Source organism: Micropterus salmoides, unplaced genomic scaffold (assembly GCF_014851395.1).
Source record: "Micropterus salmoides isolate LMB-PRFRI ecotype aquatic unplaced genomic scaffold, ASM1485139v1 Ms_hic_scaffold_15, whole genome shotgun sequence".
In the NCBI taxonomy this organism is placed as follows: Eukaryota; Metazoa; Chordata; class Actinopteri; order Centrarchiformes; family Centrarchidae; genus Micropterus; species Micropterus salmoides.
Genome location: NW_024040596.1, coordinates 20,377,047 through 20,392,366, shown reverse-complemented (window position 1 = coordinate 20,392,366; position 15,320 = coordinate 20,377,047). Strand labels below are relative to the sequence as shown.

At 39.2% G+C, this 15,320-nt stretch overlaps 2 protein-coding genes across 7 annotated transcripts in view; both read right to left on the bottom strand.

Annotated features, from left to right (window-relative positions):
* tbc1d4 (TBC1 domain family, member 4) overlaps positions 1-5,215 on the bottom strand; it is a 34,265-nt gene extending 29,050 nt beyond the window's left edge. For 2 of the 6 annotated variants that reach the window (XM_038720952.1, XM_038720953.1), the window contains exon 1: positions 4,173-5,215. In XM_038720952.1, the coding sequence (XP_038576880.1) occupies positions 4,173-4,571 (399 nt within the window). In that variant the 5' untranslated portion in view covers positions 4,572-5,215. The remainder of the gene's footprint in view (positions 1-4,172) is intronic. The other 4 variants (XM_038720951.1, XM_038720954.1, XM_038720956.1 and 1 more) reach the window with 3 other exon arrangements.
* A 979-nt stretch (positions 5,216-6,194) lies between these two features.
* Positions 6,195-9,858, bottom strand: commd6 (COMM domain containing 6). Its single transcript, XM_038720949.1, has 7 exons — positions 9,775-9,858; positions 8,305-8,363; positions 7,759-7,824; positions 7,584-7,660; positions 7,119-7,284; positions 6,851-7,003; positions 6,195-6,765 (listed from the first exon to the last, which is right to left on the bottom strand). The coding sequence occupies exons 1-7, from the start codon at positions 9,797-9,799 to the stop codon at positions 6,715-6,717; spliced, it is 597 nt and encodes a 198-aa protein (XP_038576877.1). The 5' UTR covers positions 9,800-9,858; the 3' UTR covers positions 6,195-6,714.
* Positions 9,859-15,320: the final 5,462 nt, after the last annotated feature.

The following is a 15,320-nucleotide window of genomic DNA, read 5'->3' as shown; positions in this document are numbered from 1 at the left end:
TCGTGAATCCGGGGGAATCCTGAATCCCCCCGGTCCGACTGAGTGACGCACCAATCTCCATCGCCCCCGCCCTGCTGAAAAAAACCCCGTTACCTGTGTGTGTGAGTGACGGATGGCCGAATTCACTGACACTGATAAGTTGTCATTATGTCAAAAAGACCGAAACCATCTGGTGCCCAGGGAAGAAAAAAAAGAAGAGAAGAGGAAGAAAAACGCGAAAAAGACCGAGGTAGGTAATGATGTGTGATCAGTTTATCTGTGTTGCATTAAGTTAGTTCGACGATCACGATGCCTGTAACGTTCGCTAAATTGAATTGAAACTTGTATTAGAAATGCAAAACTTTCCACAGCTGACATCAAAAGTTATGACAAACATTGAGCTCCAGACTTTCCTGCAGGAGAAGAAGCTGATGGAAATTTTCCCCAATATGTGGGTTGCTCTGAGAATCTCTGCCACTCTACCTGTGACAGTCGCTGCTGCTGAAAGGAGCTTCTCTAAGCTCAAACTGATTAAAAACTACCTGAGATCTACAATGGCTCAAGAACGTCTCAGTGGACTTTCAGTCATTAGCATAAATCATGTGGTCTCACAACAGCTGTCGGCTGCGGCTAGAAAGGCAAGGCGAGTAAGGCTGTAGAACATTTGCTAAACATTTTGCATAGTGCATTCAAGTTTGTGTATAGTTATTTATTTTTTGTGCAATGGTCTTATTTATAATTTTTGGAATGTTACATATGCTGAAAGCAAGGTTTCTGTAATATAGTTTTTTCTGCAATAACATAATATAATATAATACATATTTATATTGTATCTATAATACGTTGTGTGTTTGTGTTTCCAAAATATTTTCAAAAAAAAACAAGACAAACCTGTGCAGTTTGTTTATGTGTAAGTTTATGAACAAAAATCCAGGGGCATCAGGTGAAATCTTGCCTAGGGCAGCAAACTGGCCAGGGCCAGCCCTGGCCGCCTGTCACATAGCTGTCATTTGAAGAGCGAGCAGAGGACGCTCGCTAAGAGCTGCCGCGCTGCAGTGTGCGGGTGAAAATCATTAAAGTGAGTTACGCATTGACTTTACTGATCATGTGAAATTTCAGTAGCAGCAGTCACTCACTCACTCACCAGCTGCCTGTCTGTGCTAAACAGGGAGAACCACACTTCTCCGTTGTGTGCACGGCACAGACGTGCATCGATAATGACTACTACCTATATAGCCTACAGCATGCTAGCCTCGAAAACCCCTGTGTTTTCTAACATTAACTTAGCTCTCCTTATTAGCTAGGCTCATTGCATGCTTGCTAATAACTTTTTTTAAGCTGGGTTGACGGCGTTGTGTTGGACAGATTTGTGCAGCGGTGTTCCATGAGGGAGAGAGGGCGAGAGAGGGACGAGCGAGAGAAAGTGCTACGGCTCTCTGTAATCAAATACGATTTTAAATAGGTTTAGTAAAAAAACAAATCGAAAATCAGTGTGTGGGGTCAGCCTTGATATTGTGGCGGGCCACCACAAATAAATGAACGTATGGGAAACACTGTGTTAATTTACAGTAGATTTTAAGCTGTCCTTGGTTGGAGGCCCAGTGTAATTATACAATACAGTTATCTTTGTTGCTTAAAAAAAGTTAGTTATTATTGCATGCCTAATAATGTAATAAGCAATATTTTCCTGTAACCCTGAGTAACGTTAGTCTATATACATTTTTACCCAATACTTGGTCTATACTGTAGCTGTTTGTTCATGTTTTTCATATTGCATTGCAACGGCGTGTTAAAAGTGATCAAACACCAAACAACTAATCAATGCGGAAACTGTATGCTAATCATACACTAGTGTTGTGCAATATGATTTCATATACTGATATAGGTAATATTATATCCCAATAACGATATACATCTCGATATACAGCATCTCCAGATAGCGAAACTCTCCTGCTTCTACAGCCAACATCACAACAACACTATGTCTTGGTGAACTAGAAAGTTAGCTGAATGTGCGTGGGCAAGCCATTAAACGTTACCTTATAAAAGAAGTGGACATAGCCACCATGTCGTCACCCATTAGTTTGTCGACTACCATTTTGAAGCCACAAGTTTGGCATTTGGCAATGTCACCATGGTAGTGGCTAGTCAATCACAAGGTAGCCACTCCCTAAAGCATACCCTGCTTTATTTTCTATTTTGCTCTAAATGGGACCATAATTTACTAATTAAACATCATGCTGTATTGAAGAAGACCTGAAACTAGTGATTGAGACTATAAACTCATTAGTAAAGTGTTAGAGTTAGAAGTAGGATATTTTTGTTATTAACTCTAATGCAATCTGACTTCTTTTTGCAATCATTGGAGTCATCCCGTGCTGGCCTTTAGATAGAATGCATGTTTAAGGCACTTGCGAATTGGCTTCACTTTTCAGACCCGGACACTGCCGCTTGATGCTAATAAAGGAGTGATGATAATACAATACATGCTTTGATTTCCTTAGATATAGCTATGCAGTGTTATAAGCAGACCAGGTGGCATGCAGCAGACATGCACATCAGAACTACACAAGACTTGACTTAAACTTGTGACTAAACTCTTAAACTCAGTGTACATGTATGCATGTATGTGTACCTGTATATCATATCCATCTAGTTTACTCTTGCATCCTTTGCACTCTGATCACTGCACTATTTGTCAATAATGTCTACATTGTTTTGTTCATAGTGTGTATATTAGTGTTGTCTATTCTGTAGTTTGTGTCTGATTTTATTTTATTATTATTTTATTATTGTGTTATTGTATTATTGTATAAGTAAGCACATCGTGAGCAATGTACAATCCTGAGTCAAATTCCTTGTATGTGTACACATACCTGGCAATAAAACTGATTCTGATTAAGACTTGACTTGGAGTTGCAAAAAATGACGTATGAGCATCATTGTTCCACATAGTCTACCTTGCACATGTTGCTTGCTCGCTGGCTGCCAAACCAGTTTTTGTTGCGTAATAATGCTGAATAAGGTGTGTTCAAGGTACTTTTGTGACTGCTGCAAACATCTGGATCCCCAAACAAGTCTGCCCAACCCTGCACATGCCACAGAAAACAAGATCTTACACAGGTATCCTTGATATCAATGCAGAACATGAACATGACTGGATGTCTATTTGTGAACATTATTTGTGAAGTGCCCATTGTTCATTGGGGAAACAAGAAAAACATGGACAATTGTAAGACTTCAGCTTGTCTCACAGCAGGTGAAGAATGTTGGCAAAACCCCAATCCACATGATTCATATATAAAACACAAAAAAACAAGTATCAAGCACTTATTCTACAACAACTCACACGCAAGCAAACACATGGACACACATCAATGCCACTGGGGTGAGCTGGTCAGCACAGTGCCATGTATGATCTTTGCATTTCAGCGAAGACCAAAAAACATGACTGCACATTGATTTTCAAACACTGACTCCCACGTTCCTGATTTTGGACTGTTTACCACATTTCGGTTTATTACTCAAGAGTGGCATGCTGATCAGCATGTAAATGTGCTGACTCGATATTGTGCCTGTTCAGTTGTTGTCACACTACGGTCACCAGAGAGATGTCTGATCCCCTAAAGAGGAAAGCACAGAGATGGATTAACTTTGCCAAAAATCCAGGGTGCTCTGTTTATCGTTCCCACCGGTGGCCTAAATACTTAATACCAAAGCAAACATGTTTGGACCATTGACTAATCTACTGTGTGTTTGAGTTTGAATGACATAGTTGTCACCTCAAGGAGATTTCAATTCAGGCTTTGTAGGACATCCCTTTGTCTTGTGTTTACACTTAAAGCTTCAGTCCATCAAAACATTTAAATATGTGGGCCTCATTGTAAATCCTGACATCATATGGTCATTTTAAATTTTAATCTTTTTGGAATATTATGAAAACATTACAGAGATATTGTTTAAAATGGACTTTTGAGGTCACTGAAAACTCACTTCAGGTCTTAAGTGTCTACAGCAACACATCCATATAAATAATATATATATGTATGAGTGATTACACTACAAATCCCCTTTTGACCTGCATTTTCTCAGTCTATTGTTCTTTACAATGCTATTAGGTATACTTTTCTTTTGTTCCTGGTATAACTATTGTGCCATGTGTAAAGGTGTGTTTGACGCTTGGACAGGCCTACCTGGTTGGGGTCGCAGGCCTTAAAGACGTGACAGGACATCTCGGACTCAGGGTTGTCAGGCTGTCCCCGCAGGAGATAGGCAAAATAGGTGAGGTCATTACTGTTGTGAATGAAGCGAGATATGAGCTGTGCTTTGTGCTCGAATATAAAGACTGAAGAGTTGTTGCTGTTGGAGGGGACACATCGGACGAAAGGGGTGTTGAGGATCAGCTGAACTTCTCTCGGCTGCGCCACGGGGCCGCAGTCGCCTTTCTCAGTCCTCCTGCGGATCTCAGCCACCAGCCACGGCAGCATGGGCAGGGTGGTCCGCCTGTCCAGCGAGGACCAGCCGACGTAAGTCAGGGCGAACCTCCTGTCTGACTTCGGAGGACTGTGCTCCCTCTCATCCTGACTCTCCATGTCGACCCAGCAAACTTTCGGCCGAAGCTTTTTGACAGCGATGTGGGACTAAAGATTGCTTTCAAAAAATGATGCCGACTCACCATCCCCTGCAACCAATGCCAACGTAGTTGTGGTTAGTTTGCAACAGCTTCCATGGCCACATCCATAGTGAACGTTCATCCAACGAAGCGATTAGCTTACACGCACATGTGTTCGCCCTGTCGATCAGCTACAACACTCCCATGTTATCCAGATCTCTCAAAAAAATTCAGTTTTGCTTCGAGGATTTCAAGTAAATGCGCTTATATGGCCATGCTTGCTTCCCTGCACGGTTCCTCCACTGTTTACATGGGCAGTGAGTCAAACGCTGAACAGTCCCGTACTGTACTGTCCCAAACAAGCTTGCTAAAACGTGGCTTTGGATGGCTCCTGTGTAAACACAACTCGCCCTGAGAAATCTGATTTCTTTGACGCGCTGTGCGTTGTTTCTGAGCGCATACCGGGGCGGCTCATTAATACAGTCCAAGCCCTAATGTCCTGTTACTTATGTATGAGCTGGCGCGGTCGCATTTTTCTTTCTCAGAGGTCTATCTAACACATACATTTCTGCTTGTTTATCGCCTTGTAATGCAGTCTCCCGAATGTGATCCTTTCTTCCACAACGCCTTGGAGGCGGAGCAGGCTGTGCGCGTCGACGACCCGCCCAACCTTCCCATGTGCTGGAGGAGTGGGCAGGGCAGAGCCGCTGTGTGGACCCTATGTGAGGAACGTGACAGGACCTATGTGTACAGGACGAGGCTCCACCTTTCTCGACAGAGCATTAAAACTGTGTTTGCAGCCCCCGTGCCACTAGTCCTCCGGGCCCTTAACTCTGTTGGTTGTAATCCTACATGCCTGCTGCCTTCACCAGGTAAAACGAGCACGAGTCATGCCCGCTTAGTTAGCAGCACAATGAAGTATATGCAATACTTCACCAAGCCAGTTAACAAACAAGCAAGAGATAGTCATATTCATAGTGCTGATTCATAGTCCTGGATAACTTTAATCACATCTGATATGCTGTATGCACAAGAGGAGTGCCAATCGACCAAATACCATAATTCCAAGCACTCCGTCTATCCCAAAAATAGTAGCTGTGCCATATATAACCTCACTGAGGCAGTGGCCATTAGAGCTCTGCAGCCAACCAACCCCTGCACTACTGGTGAGGACCGTGTGTGTACATATTTTAGTAGATGTAGATGACTTATATTGCAGGACAGGCCACCAAATTGACTCACACAAGGCCCCAGAGCCTTATTTATACAAATCATATGGTTGCATTTATGTTTTTAACTATTGCCATTGAATTAGAGTTGATTGTCTACAATGCACTGGGGTGTAAATGGAATTTAATGAAATCTATGGTTAAAATATCCAGTCATGCACATACCCAAAAGTAGGTCAGACTTATTTCTCTGTGGATTCTACATATACAGAGTAGTTAGATGGTAAACAATGACACCAATTTACAGGATTCAATCAATTTAGCTTACGATTGCTTTTAGTTTTTAATTGCATCACTGTTGTATGGCATCCAACTGAGGACATACTCAGACTCACACACTGCATTTCAGCATTACCAGGAAAAACACAAACTGCTAAAGAAAGTCTTCATGATTTATTAACATTAACAAAAAAGCACAAGGACTGTAAAAAGTTCACATGGACCATTTAGCTTTTCAAACTAAAAACTGTACTGCAAAGTTTATATGAAAATTTAGCCACTTACTGAAACTATATAGTCTACAGGATTTTATGTTGTGGGCTTAATACAGCAGTCCTGCAATAAATCCTACTTCACAAAGGTTAGTGTTCAGTCTTAGGCTGTACTTTGTGGTGCTGTTGAATTATATTGTGTTATGAATGGGGTGGACACAATAATAGAAAGACCTGTCACTATCGGTGAGTGTTGGCTAAACACAAACACCTTTCTATATAATGCAAAACAGCACCAAAAACCGACAACATTATAACCTTCATGCAGGTGGAACGAAAAATTGAAGTGCAAAGCAGACAACTGAAACAGCCAGCAGACAAACACATGTCAAGCTGTTCCTTCACTGATTACATGTAAGCAGGGGGTGAAACTGCGACAAACACTTAGGAGTGCTTGCAACCATCATACAGTCTCCATAACTGCTGCCATCTCCTTGAACTGCTTGTGAAAGTTCTGCAGAGGACAAAAAAAAGTTATCTCAAAAATCAAGCAAGTAATACATTTCACCAACAACAATACATTCAACACATATAAAGACCTGGAACTGTGGAATGGTCATCTCAAATGACCGCTGGTAAATCTGTCCAGAGGGCTCAACGATCTTCAGCAGTAGAGACACATATGGGGAGCTGAGTGATCGGCAGGTGTCGGAGCTCACTGCCATCCCAAGCTTCCACTGCATGTCCACTAACTAGACAGATAAAGCATAACAACAAACACGTCTCATCTGCCTTGAAAATAGACTAATTCTGTCTTCGGGTCATCTAAAAAATTGAATATAAATGACACATTCCATTTGGACATACCTGGCTGATGCTGAGCATAGCCTGGACCTCCTGCTGAGCATGGACTAATGCACCATGTTCACTCCACAACCTGTGGAACACCTGATGGGAAGCTTTAGGCCACTTGTTACTGCCTTCCAGACTCGACACAAGGTCGTCCCCAGAGAGGTTGTTCTTCCCAGCTGACCTGGTAAAACAAATATTAATTAATCACGCATTATAGTACAACAATGTGCTTCTTTATGTATGAGTTAGCCTTTTTGCCAGGTCCATAACCCAGGATAAAAGCTGTTAAAGCTCCATTACACAACTGAAGCCAGTTGTGAGGAAGTTATAATGCTATGGGCATGTACTTATTTACTATATTTACAAACAAATGTATCAAACTGAACAAACATATCAACATGCAGCATACGGAATAAGCATGGGCTTATTCCGACAAACCACATTCAGAGGCAAAAAATAAATAATATATATCAAAGATACCTGAATGTTAACAAGAGAAATCTGATAATGTTCTGTACAGCTTCATGGTCAAGTCTGACTCCAGCTTTCTGAAATCTCTGAGCAGAAAAAAAAAACACAAAGCAATGAAAGAGGAACTTGGGAAGATGGGTTACTATAAGTGAAAAAAAATATTCTAAAGGAAATATTGACTCACATCAGAAATTTCAGCCGAATCTACTCCTCTAGTCTGCCCTTGAAGATAAGTCAGAACATGCTGACACTGGAGATTAGAAGATTAGTTATCAGAACAACTGTATAGCCTCTATGGAAACACCACCACATCCTGTGTAACTTGTGCAGAGAACGGCAGCTAATAGCCCTGCAATGAACACTATTACAATGTATTTAACATCCAATAGTTAACCCCACTGAGACAGAGGTTTGCACCACAACAACTTCATCCTGTTGCAAATCTTATAAGATCACGTGTGATGAGGCATGTTTGTTTAAATGATTCATTTATAATGTGTCTGTGGTAATCAAAAACTACAGGTCAAATAACAACCAACGACATGATGTGTGTCTTGTGCAGTGCTTTTTTCTAAGCACTTATATTATCACTCATTTACATATTTTGTATTATTATTATTATTATTTATTATTATTATATGCTGTATGGCTAGTTCCCTTTTTTTTAATAAATGTAACTTGTTTTTGGCCTGCATGGGGATATATACAAATAGAGATAAAATATACTCACTGCTTCAGCCAGCAAATCTGGTGAAAGCCTACAGATGTTGTCCACAACTTTGTTGACACCTGAAGGACAGAAGTGAAGCAATCCATTTATCACAAGTTTTCCCACACTTTTCTGGACACATAACCATGTTACTGATCTCAAAATGCCCACTAGTCACTGTGTCACAACAGTCTGACTATGGTACCGGCTTGTTCTATTTATGATAAATTACTGCTATATTATTACCTCTATAAATATGCGCACATATATTGTTATCCATCTTTTTTGACCAGAAATCCTAATTTCTTCCTCAGAACTTTATTAAGTAAACAGATAAAATATAACACATGTTCAGGTCGGAACATGATGAAGAAAAGAAAAGAAAAAATACATTGAATATAAAATAATACAATTACAAGGGGGAAAGCAGTCAAAGCACGAAGGTACAATTATCACAGATGTCACCTTTAAATAGGTTAGTGTGGTAACACGCTTTAAAGAGATGCATTTAACTGTATCAGTTATTAGACATTAATGGTGTATGCTCCAGATATGTTTTCAGTGAAAGTCGTTTTAACGTTAAATCTTTCTGAAATAATGTTCGGAGGCTCATATTATGGCTCAGTTCAGAATCGCTTTTGATTTACATACTCAGCCCGTATGTCATTCACTGAGTAACATCATTAACTAACATGAAGCCACAGATTAATTTTGGTATGCCCTTCGCTCTTTGGGGAAGTAAAGAAAACCGTTTTTTTTTTTTTTTGTTTGATGTGCAAAATGCGACGCAGCATCTTTAGCCATGGTGGGTGGGTGCCATTCGTTTTTCAATTTGCCCTCCCACTTTAATAGCCGGGGGCGTGGTCGTTTCCCTCCTGTTTAAAGGATGTTTCCCGTAACGCTCCTCTCTATAGTTGGGGTTCAGACTTAGGTTTGTGCTACAGTCTGTGGTTTGTGCATATTGCGTCCAAAAATGGCAAACGGGTCAAAAAATCGTGCAATTGATTTGATATTTTTCATCCAGATGGTTAGAAGACTCTTTGGGGATTCTGTAAATATCAGAACAGCGGTTAGTGTTATAAAACATCCCGTGACCCGAACGTAACATAGGTTTAGGTTATAGGTTTAACATTATTAACTTACAAGTGTTTAACTGTTAATTAATGCTAGTTACACGTGAGGCACAAACTGGGACAAACGTTAGGCATGAGTTATTGTTAGGGTCAGATTAAGCATCACAGGAGACGACTGGTTAGGGTTATGGTTCAGTTCAGATATAAGTACGGTAATAACGTTACCACATCAACAGGGAAACGGCTAACTTAACGTTGCTGTGTTAAGCTAACGCTAATGAACTAATATATTGCTTGATTGCTTGGTGTAACTTACAGTGCTATCGTTGAAAGTCCAGCCTATTCGTCTCTAGTCAAACTACAATCTACTGAAAACACCGTTAAATTAATGCAGCATGAGATGCAAGTTAAAACCCACCATGTGATCGCTCTGCTGCTGGCATCGTCTCTCTCGCTAAAATTCTTCTTTGTGTTTACTGGCAAATCACTACCATCGTAAAAGGTGCATACTGCCATCTACTGTATCGGAGTGTCTCCCTCATCTTCTTTTTCTTTCTTTGTTGACGGTTTATGGTTGGCATCCATGACGTTGCAATCCTGCCTCCTCAAGGATTTGATCTTTCTCGAAGTCAATTTCTTTAAAAGAAGTCCAATTAGTCCAATGGAATAACGTCCAAGAATGAACAAACACTGTGTTCACACTCTTTCCATTTATTTATTTAAAAGGGACAGTGCAACAATGTAAATGTGCCAGATTTAGCCAAAAGGCTATTTTTCATCTGTAGTCCCTGGCAGGTCGTCATACAAAACAACAATACAAAACAGGCAAACACGATGAAACAATAGAAGGAATAAATTGCCTTTTGCAGAAAAGAGCTGCATCTAGTGTGGGACCACACAGCAGGGTAAAACTACTAAAAAAACTTCTACTCACCCTACAGGCTTGTGTGATTAGTTTTTGTCTTTCTTCTGTAGATTTTCTACATGTTACTATAGGCCCACTTGTCTCTTTTGAATGACACTGATCGCACCTGTTGGATGTTTTCCCATAACATAAAGTGTAATGTTAATGTTGCTGTGTATAATTCTCAGTTTTCTCTCCATAGCCTTCCTACTTTATTTTGGATAGATTGTAGATGTCTTCCTTTTGTTGAGTTATCGCAAGTCTGTTGTTACAGTTGATGTATTTTCCTCCACACTATGTTTTTCCCCTATGATTTTCGAAGTATAATATTATACAATTTCATTTTTGATTGATTTTTTTGCCAATTTGTCTGCATTTTTGTTTCTAAAGATGCTGGGGCCCACAAGACATTGCATCATCTAATTGTTGAATTATGAAAAAAATAAAATAAAAATGCTAATCTTGTCTATCTTAAATAAAAATCCCATTAGCTCCTTTTGATTTGTCTTGATCCATTTGAAACCCTATATCTTCCCTGCCTCTTAAGCTATATATTCTTTCTGAATTATTTTTATTACATTGCATAATGTGAGTTCAACATCATCTACAGTCTTACACCACTTTTAAGTGTTCTGAAGGTCTCTTTTCAATTAAATAGAGGTTAGAATTAAAACCTGCATGTCTAAGTCTAAGCTGTAAATGTATCATCTCCTCTCTCCAAGCCCAACATCCTCTTTGAAACAGCTTCACTTGGACACAATGGATTTCTGTGTTGTGTAATGTCTCCCATTGTGATCTGCAATCCTTTCCTTCTGCCAAGTGTTATGCCAAATGCAAGGAATCGTGGCTGTATTCCTTGCATTTGTCCCACTTAGCTTTAGATTTTACTTCTCCCCTACGATATGCTACTCTTATTATTTTATGATTGTGTAATTTAAGAGCTTTCTTTGCTATTTCACCTGCTTGTTTATTGCTCAACATCCACAGGTGCAGGGATTCAACGAGAGTGAACTTCTGAACCCATCCTTCATAATAACCTTTAATATTTATATTTATTGGAGTTGTTGTAAAACAGTTTTGCTTGCTTTTCCATATGCTACACACATAATCAATGGTTGATCATTGATTATTTATGCCCAGTAAATATCTAACAGTGACTGTTATCTGCTCCACATTCATAACCGCATCAATTTCTCATAAGGTTTTAATATATTTCTTATATTTTGTTTCTGGGTGCTTTTGTATGAGAATTCCATGTGTTCTTTTCATCACACCATAACCCAAATATTTAAATTCTAAAACTGTCTACAGAAATATAAATCCATATAAATTGTCATTTTCTGTCGTGTGAACGACATGTATAACATGATTTAATAACAGATCTCAGTTTAACAGTGTAGTGTAGCACGATACAGTGCTATTCTCTGTTCTTCAGAGTGACAATCAGTAAAAAAGTGTCTCTCTTTAAAACTTCTTAGGATTTTTTCTTATGAGTGTCTCATTACTTTTAATAGAAAAAAGCGATATAAAAATAGTTGTATCTGTAAATGAATTACTAATATTTTATTGAAATGTTTTTGCACATGGCATTTTGTTTTTAAGTGGCCCTAAGCGGGATAATAATACCCTCAAAGTTGTATGTTCATTCTTTATCCACACATTTCCGTCAACATTGTCCAGACCTAATTGAATTGAAACTCCTTTCCAGTACAAAACTGTCTCCATGCATTTGTTGATTTAATTACTTTTCTAGCCTTAGATCTCTTTAAAAATTAATGAAATTCTCTGGATTTAAATCCCTCATCAATGCTTCATTTTGATTTTTATAGCTTCGCAACACTCATGATTCTGCCGAGGTTTACTATCCTTTTTCAGAAAATGGGAAATGATCACTACCTACTGTGGAAATATTTAATACTTTCCATTCACTAGATTTTGTTAAATGAGCGTTCACTAGTGTAAGAACAATGCTTATGGTTGTATTTCTTTCTACGTCCATCCTTGTACCATTTCCTTCAAAAAAAACCAACAATCTATCATTATCATTTAGTAGATCTTCAAGTGCTTGATCATTTTATCTGTATAACCGCTTCCCCACAAAGTATGTACATTAAAGTCTCCACCATGTTACTTTTTATCACCTGCTATTTCATTCCAGCAATCAAGCCCTGTAGCATTTAAACCCCGGCTCTTAACTTCATTCTTCACCTCCTAAGTGCTACTCATGTGATGGCCAAACTGCTGTGGTAGTGGTATTTGCTCTTGTTTTCTGATCCTGCTTTTGCTTGTGCCTTATGCAAGTAAGAGATCTTTGTCAGTCTCATTCAGTGCCTCACCTGCCCAGCTAGCATCACATGTTTTTCTTCTGAAATACTTCAAGCAAGTGATCACTATTGCAGATTTTTGGAATTGTGAAATAAACTTAAACTGTGAATTCCCACCTTACTCCTGGTCTGTGTTCTGCTGTTTAACAGTTCTTGAACCTAACAAAAACAAACATGATAGTTGCGGGGCAAAACAACATAACATGGGTAGGATAGGGATTTGGTGTAAACAAAATTACTAATCTTGAAACCTATTTTGTTATCTATGCTGGAGTAGAGTTCATAGAATGACACCTGCTACATTTGAATCCATGCCATAATAATCTTTGCTGCTCAGGTCAAGGGTCCCATAGCAGTGCCAAGTAAAGTAAACGTGGTCTTCGCTACTCTTACTCAGCAAACAGTGACATCTGGTGGCTTGTACAACTTACAGCAGCCCTTCAAGACTAGGGCTGCGGTTGAAAGGTCAAAATAAATCTCCTCTTTTTCATGCCCTCGATGGAAAACGTCATGAGGTCAAGGAAAGATGTGAAGGAGAATTCATAAGGACTTCAGAAAAGACGACCGCGGGGCTTATGCGGCGTTTCAGACCGGTGAACAAACTGGGAAGATTCCAAGTTGAAATCAAAGTCAAATCGTTTCAGTTGCATGGTGGTGCATGACACTAAATGTAAACAATAAACATAGCTGACCTGACAAACTTAAGTTTCTTTGGCAAGTGTATGCACTGTTAAGCCCTCAGCAGTGCACTTGGTATTAGGCCAATTAAAAGGTTTGGCCATATTATTAAAAAAGAAGCGATAAATAGGGCCTACACCTTTACTCCTTATCTGTGTATCCTAACTACATCAGTTGGTAATCCTCAAAAGTCAGCAAACGTTGTAGGCTCTGTTTCCAAATGTTTTCACATTTCTGGACATTTTAAACATTTTCCTGAATAACTTTTGGGTAAAGAAGATGACTTTCAGAGACCAGCTACATAATAATATTGACAAAGTATTTCTACATCAATTTACATGCAGAACAAGTTTCACTATTTGATACTAGTATGTATTATTTTAATTTAATACTTTACTTTGCCTTTACAATGCGTGCTTCCATAGGAGCTGCCATTGTTGTGTGACGTCATTTAGCTGCTACTCGTAAAGTCGGGGTACTAACAGTTGTTTCTCCGAGTTCACAAGTAGGAAATCCGACTTAAAGTGGCGTTCCAGGATGGTTTTTCTAGTTGGAGGTCGGAAATTTCCCAGTTCCCGAGTTGCCTGTAACGCAGAAATAGCCTACATGTTCACAATTCAGACTTCAGGTGGCGTCCGCAGTACTTTTTCTAGTTGGAAGTGAGAAATATCAGAGTTCCCAGCTGCGTGGAACGCAGCATAAGAGAATCCGACTGCTCTTTTCCAGGGCTGTTTTCGAGTGGCCTTTTGTTGTGGCCAGCCTAAGGCACACCTGTGCAATACCCAAGCTGTCTGATCAGCATCTTCATATGCCACATCTGGGAGGTGGATGGATTATCTCGGCAAAGGAGAAGTGCTCACTAACAGATTTTGACAGATTTGTGAACATGAGAGAAATAGGCCTTTTGTGTACACAGAGAAAGTCTTAGATCTTTGAGTTCAGCTCATGATGAATGGGGACAACAACAAAAGTGTTGCGTTTATAATTTTGTTCAGTTTAGGCTATATATACATATAATACAGAGCCTCCTCAGACAAAACCTGCAACACACACACACACCCGTTTCACTTTTGATCTGCTCTGACTCTAACTGACTGATCACCTTCAGCTCCTCAGCCTCTGCTGTTTGTCTTGATTTTTCTATGGGAAAGAAGGAATAGATGTAGGCCTAATTTTTTTGTAGAAAGACCACATCAGATACAAATTACTTTTTATTATTTTTATGTTGTAAATCATGTTGGAGGGGCTCTTTAAGCTTTCTGTTAAAAATGTTATAATTTGCAAACATGTCCCAATTGGCTATTGATAGTAAATTTGATCATTTTACTGGGAATTACTTTCTATCACATAAATTACTAATCCTCTATTTTACTTCTTTATTTTCCCTATTTTATAAACTCCAAAATTTCATAAAGTAAAAAAGAGTAGGTCTATGTCTAATTAGACTCTAAATTGTTTTAACTCAATCTGCCTTTTTCTATAGGTATTTATTTATTGTATTTTTCCTCTGTTTTATCATTGTCCTTTCCATCTTCTATATTTCATAAAGATCGGTTGTACTTTCTATTTAGAATATTTAACATTGTGATTGTGATGAAATTGAAATCTGTATTTCAGGGAGGTAGCCTACTTAACAGCAGAGCGTCCATCTCCCGGACACAGGTTAGGGCTACACACGTTTAATCGAGCTTTGTCCCTGATTTGAGAGATCTGTTTATTAGAAAATGATTTCCCAAAGCGAGTAGAAACACGTTCGCCACTGATACAACGAAGGAAATATTCACTGGATCAGCCAGATCATATTAACGGGAAAGCTGAACCACTACAACCGCTGGGACGTCTCTCTGAGACACGCCCATGATCCTGGAATGGTCCACTGTTGGGCTGATGGGGTGAGTAGTACATTCAAAAAATCCTCCATTTTGCAGGCAAAGAACCACAAAATAACTATTTAGTGTTAAAAATAATATAATATAAATAAATAATATACGTAATTTGTGTGTTCATGTTGTAAGGTACTGGGAGTGGTGTATTTATGGTTTATGAAGAAGTAAATAC

Excerpts from the sequence above, each read along its gene's own strand:
- commd6 (XM_038720949.1), bottom strand. The coding sequence starts at position 9,799 with ATGCCAGCAGCAGAGCGATCACATG. Across the intron at positions 8,364-9,774 it reads AGCAGCAGAGCGATCACATG|GTGTCAACAAAGTTGTGGAC; the intron begins GTGGGTTTTAAC and ends TCTGTCCTTCAG. Across the intron at positions 7,004-7,118 it reads CTATGCTCAGCATCAGCCAG|TTAGTGGACATGCAGTGGAA; the intron begins GTATGTCCAAAT and ends TTATCTGTCTAG.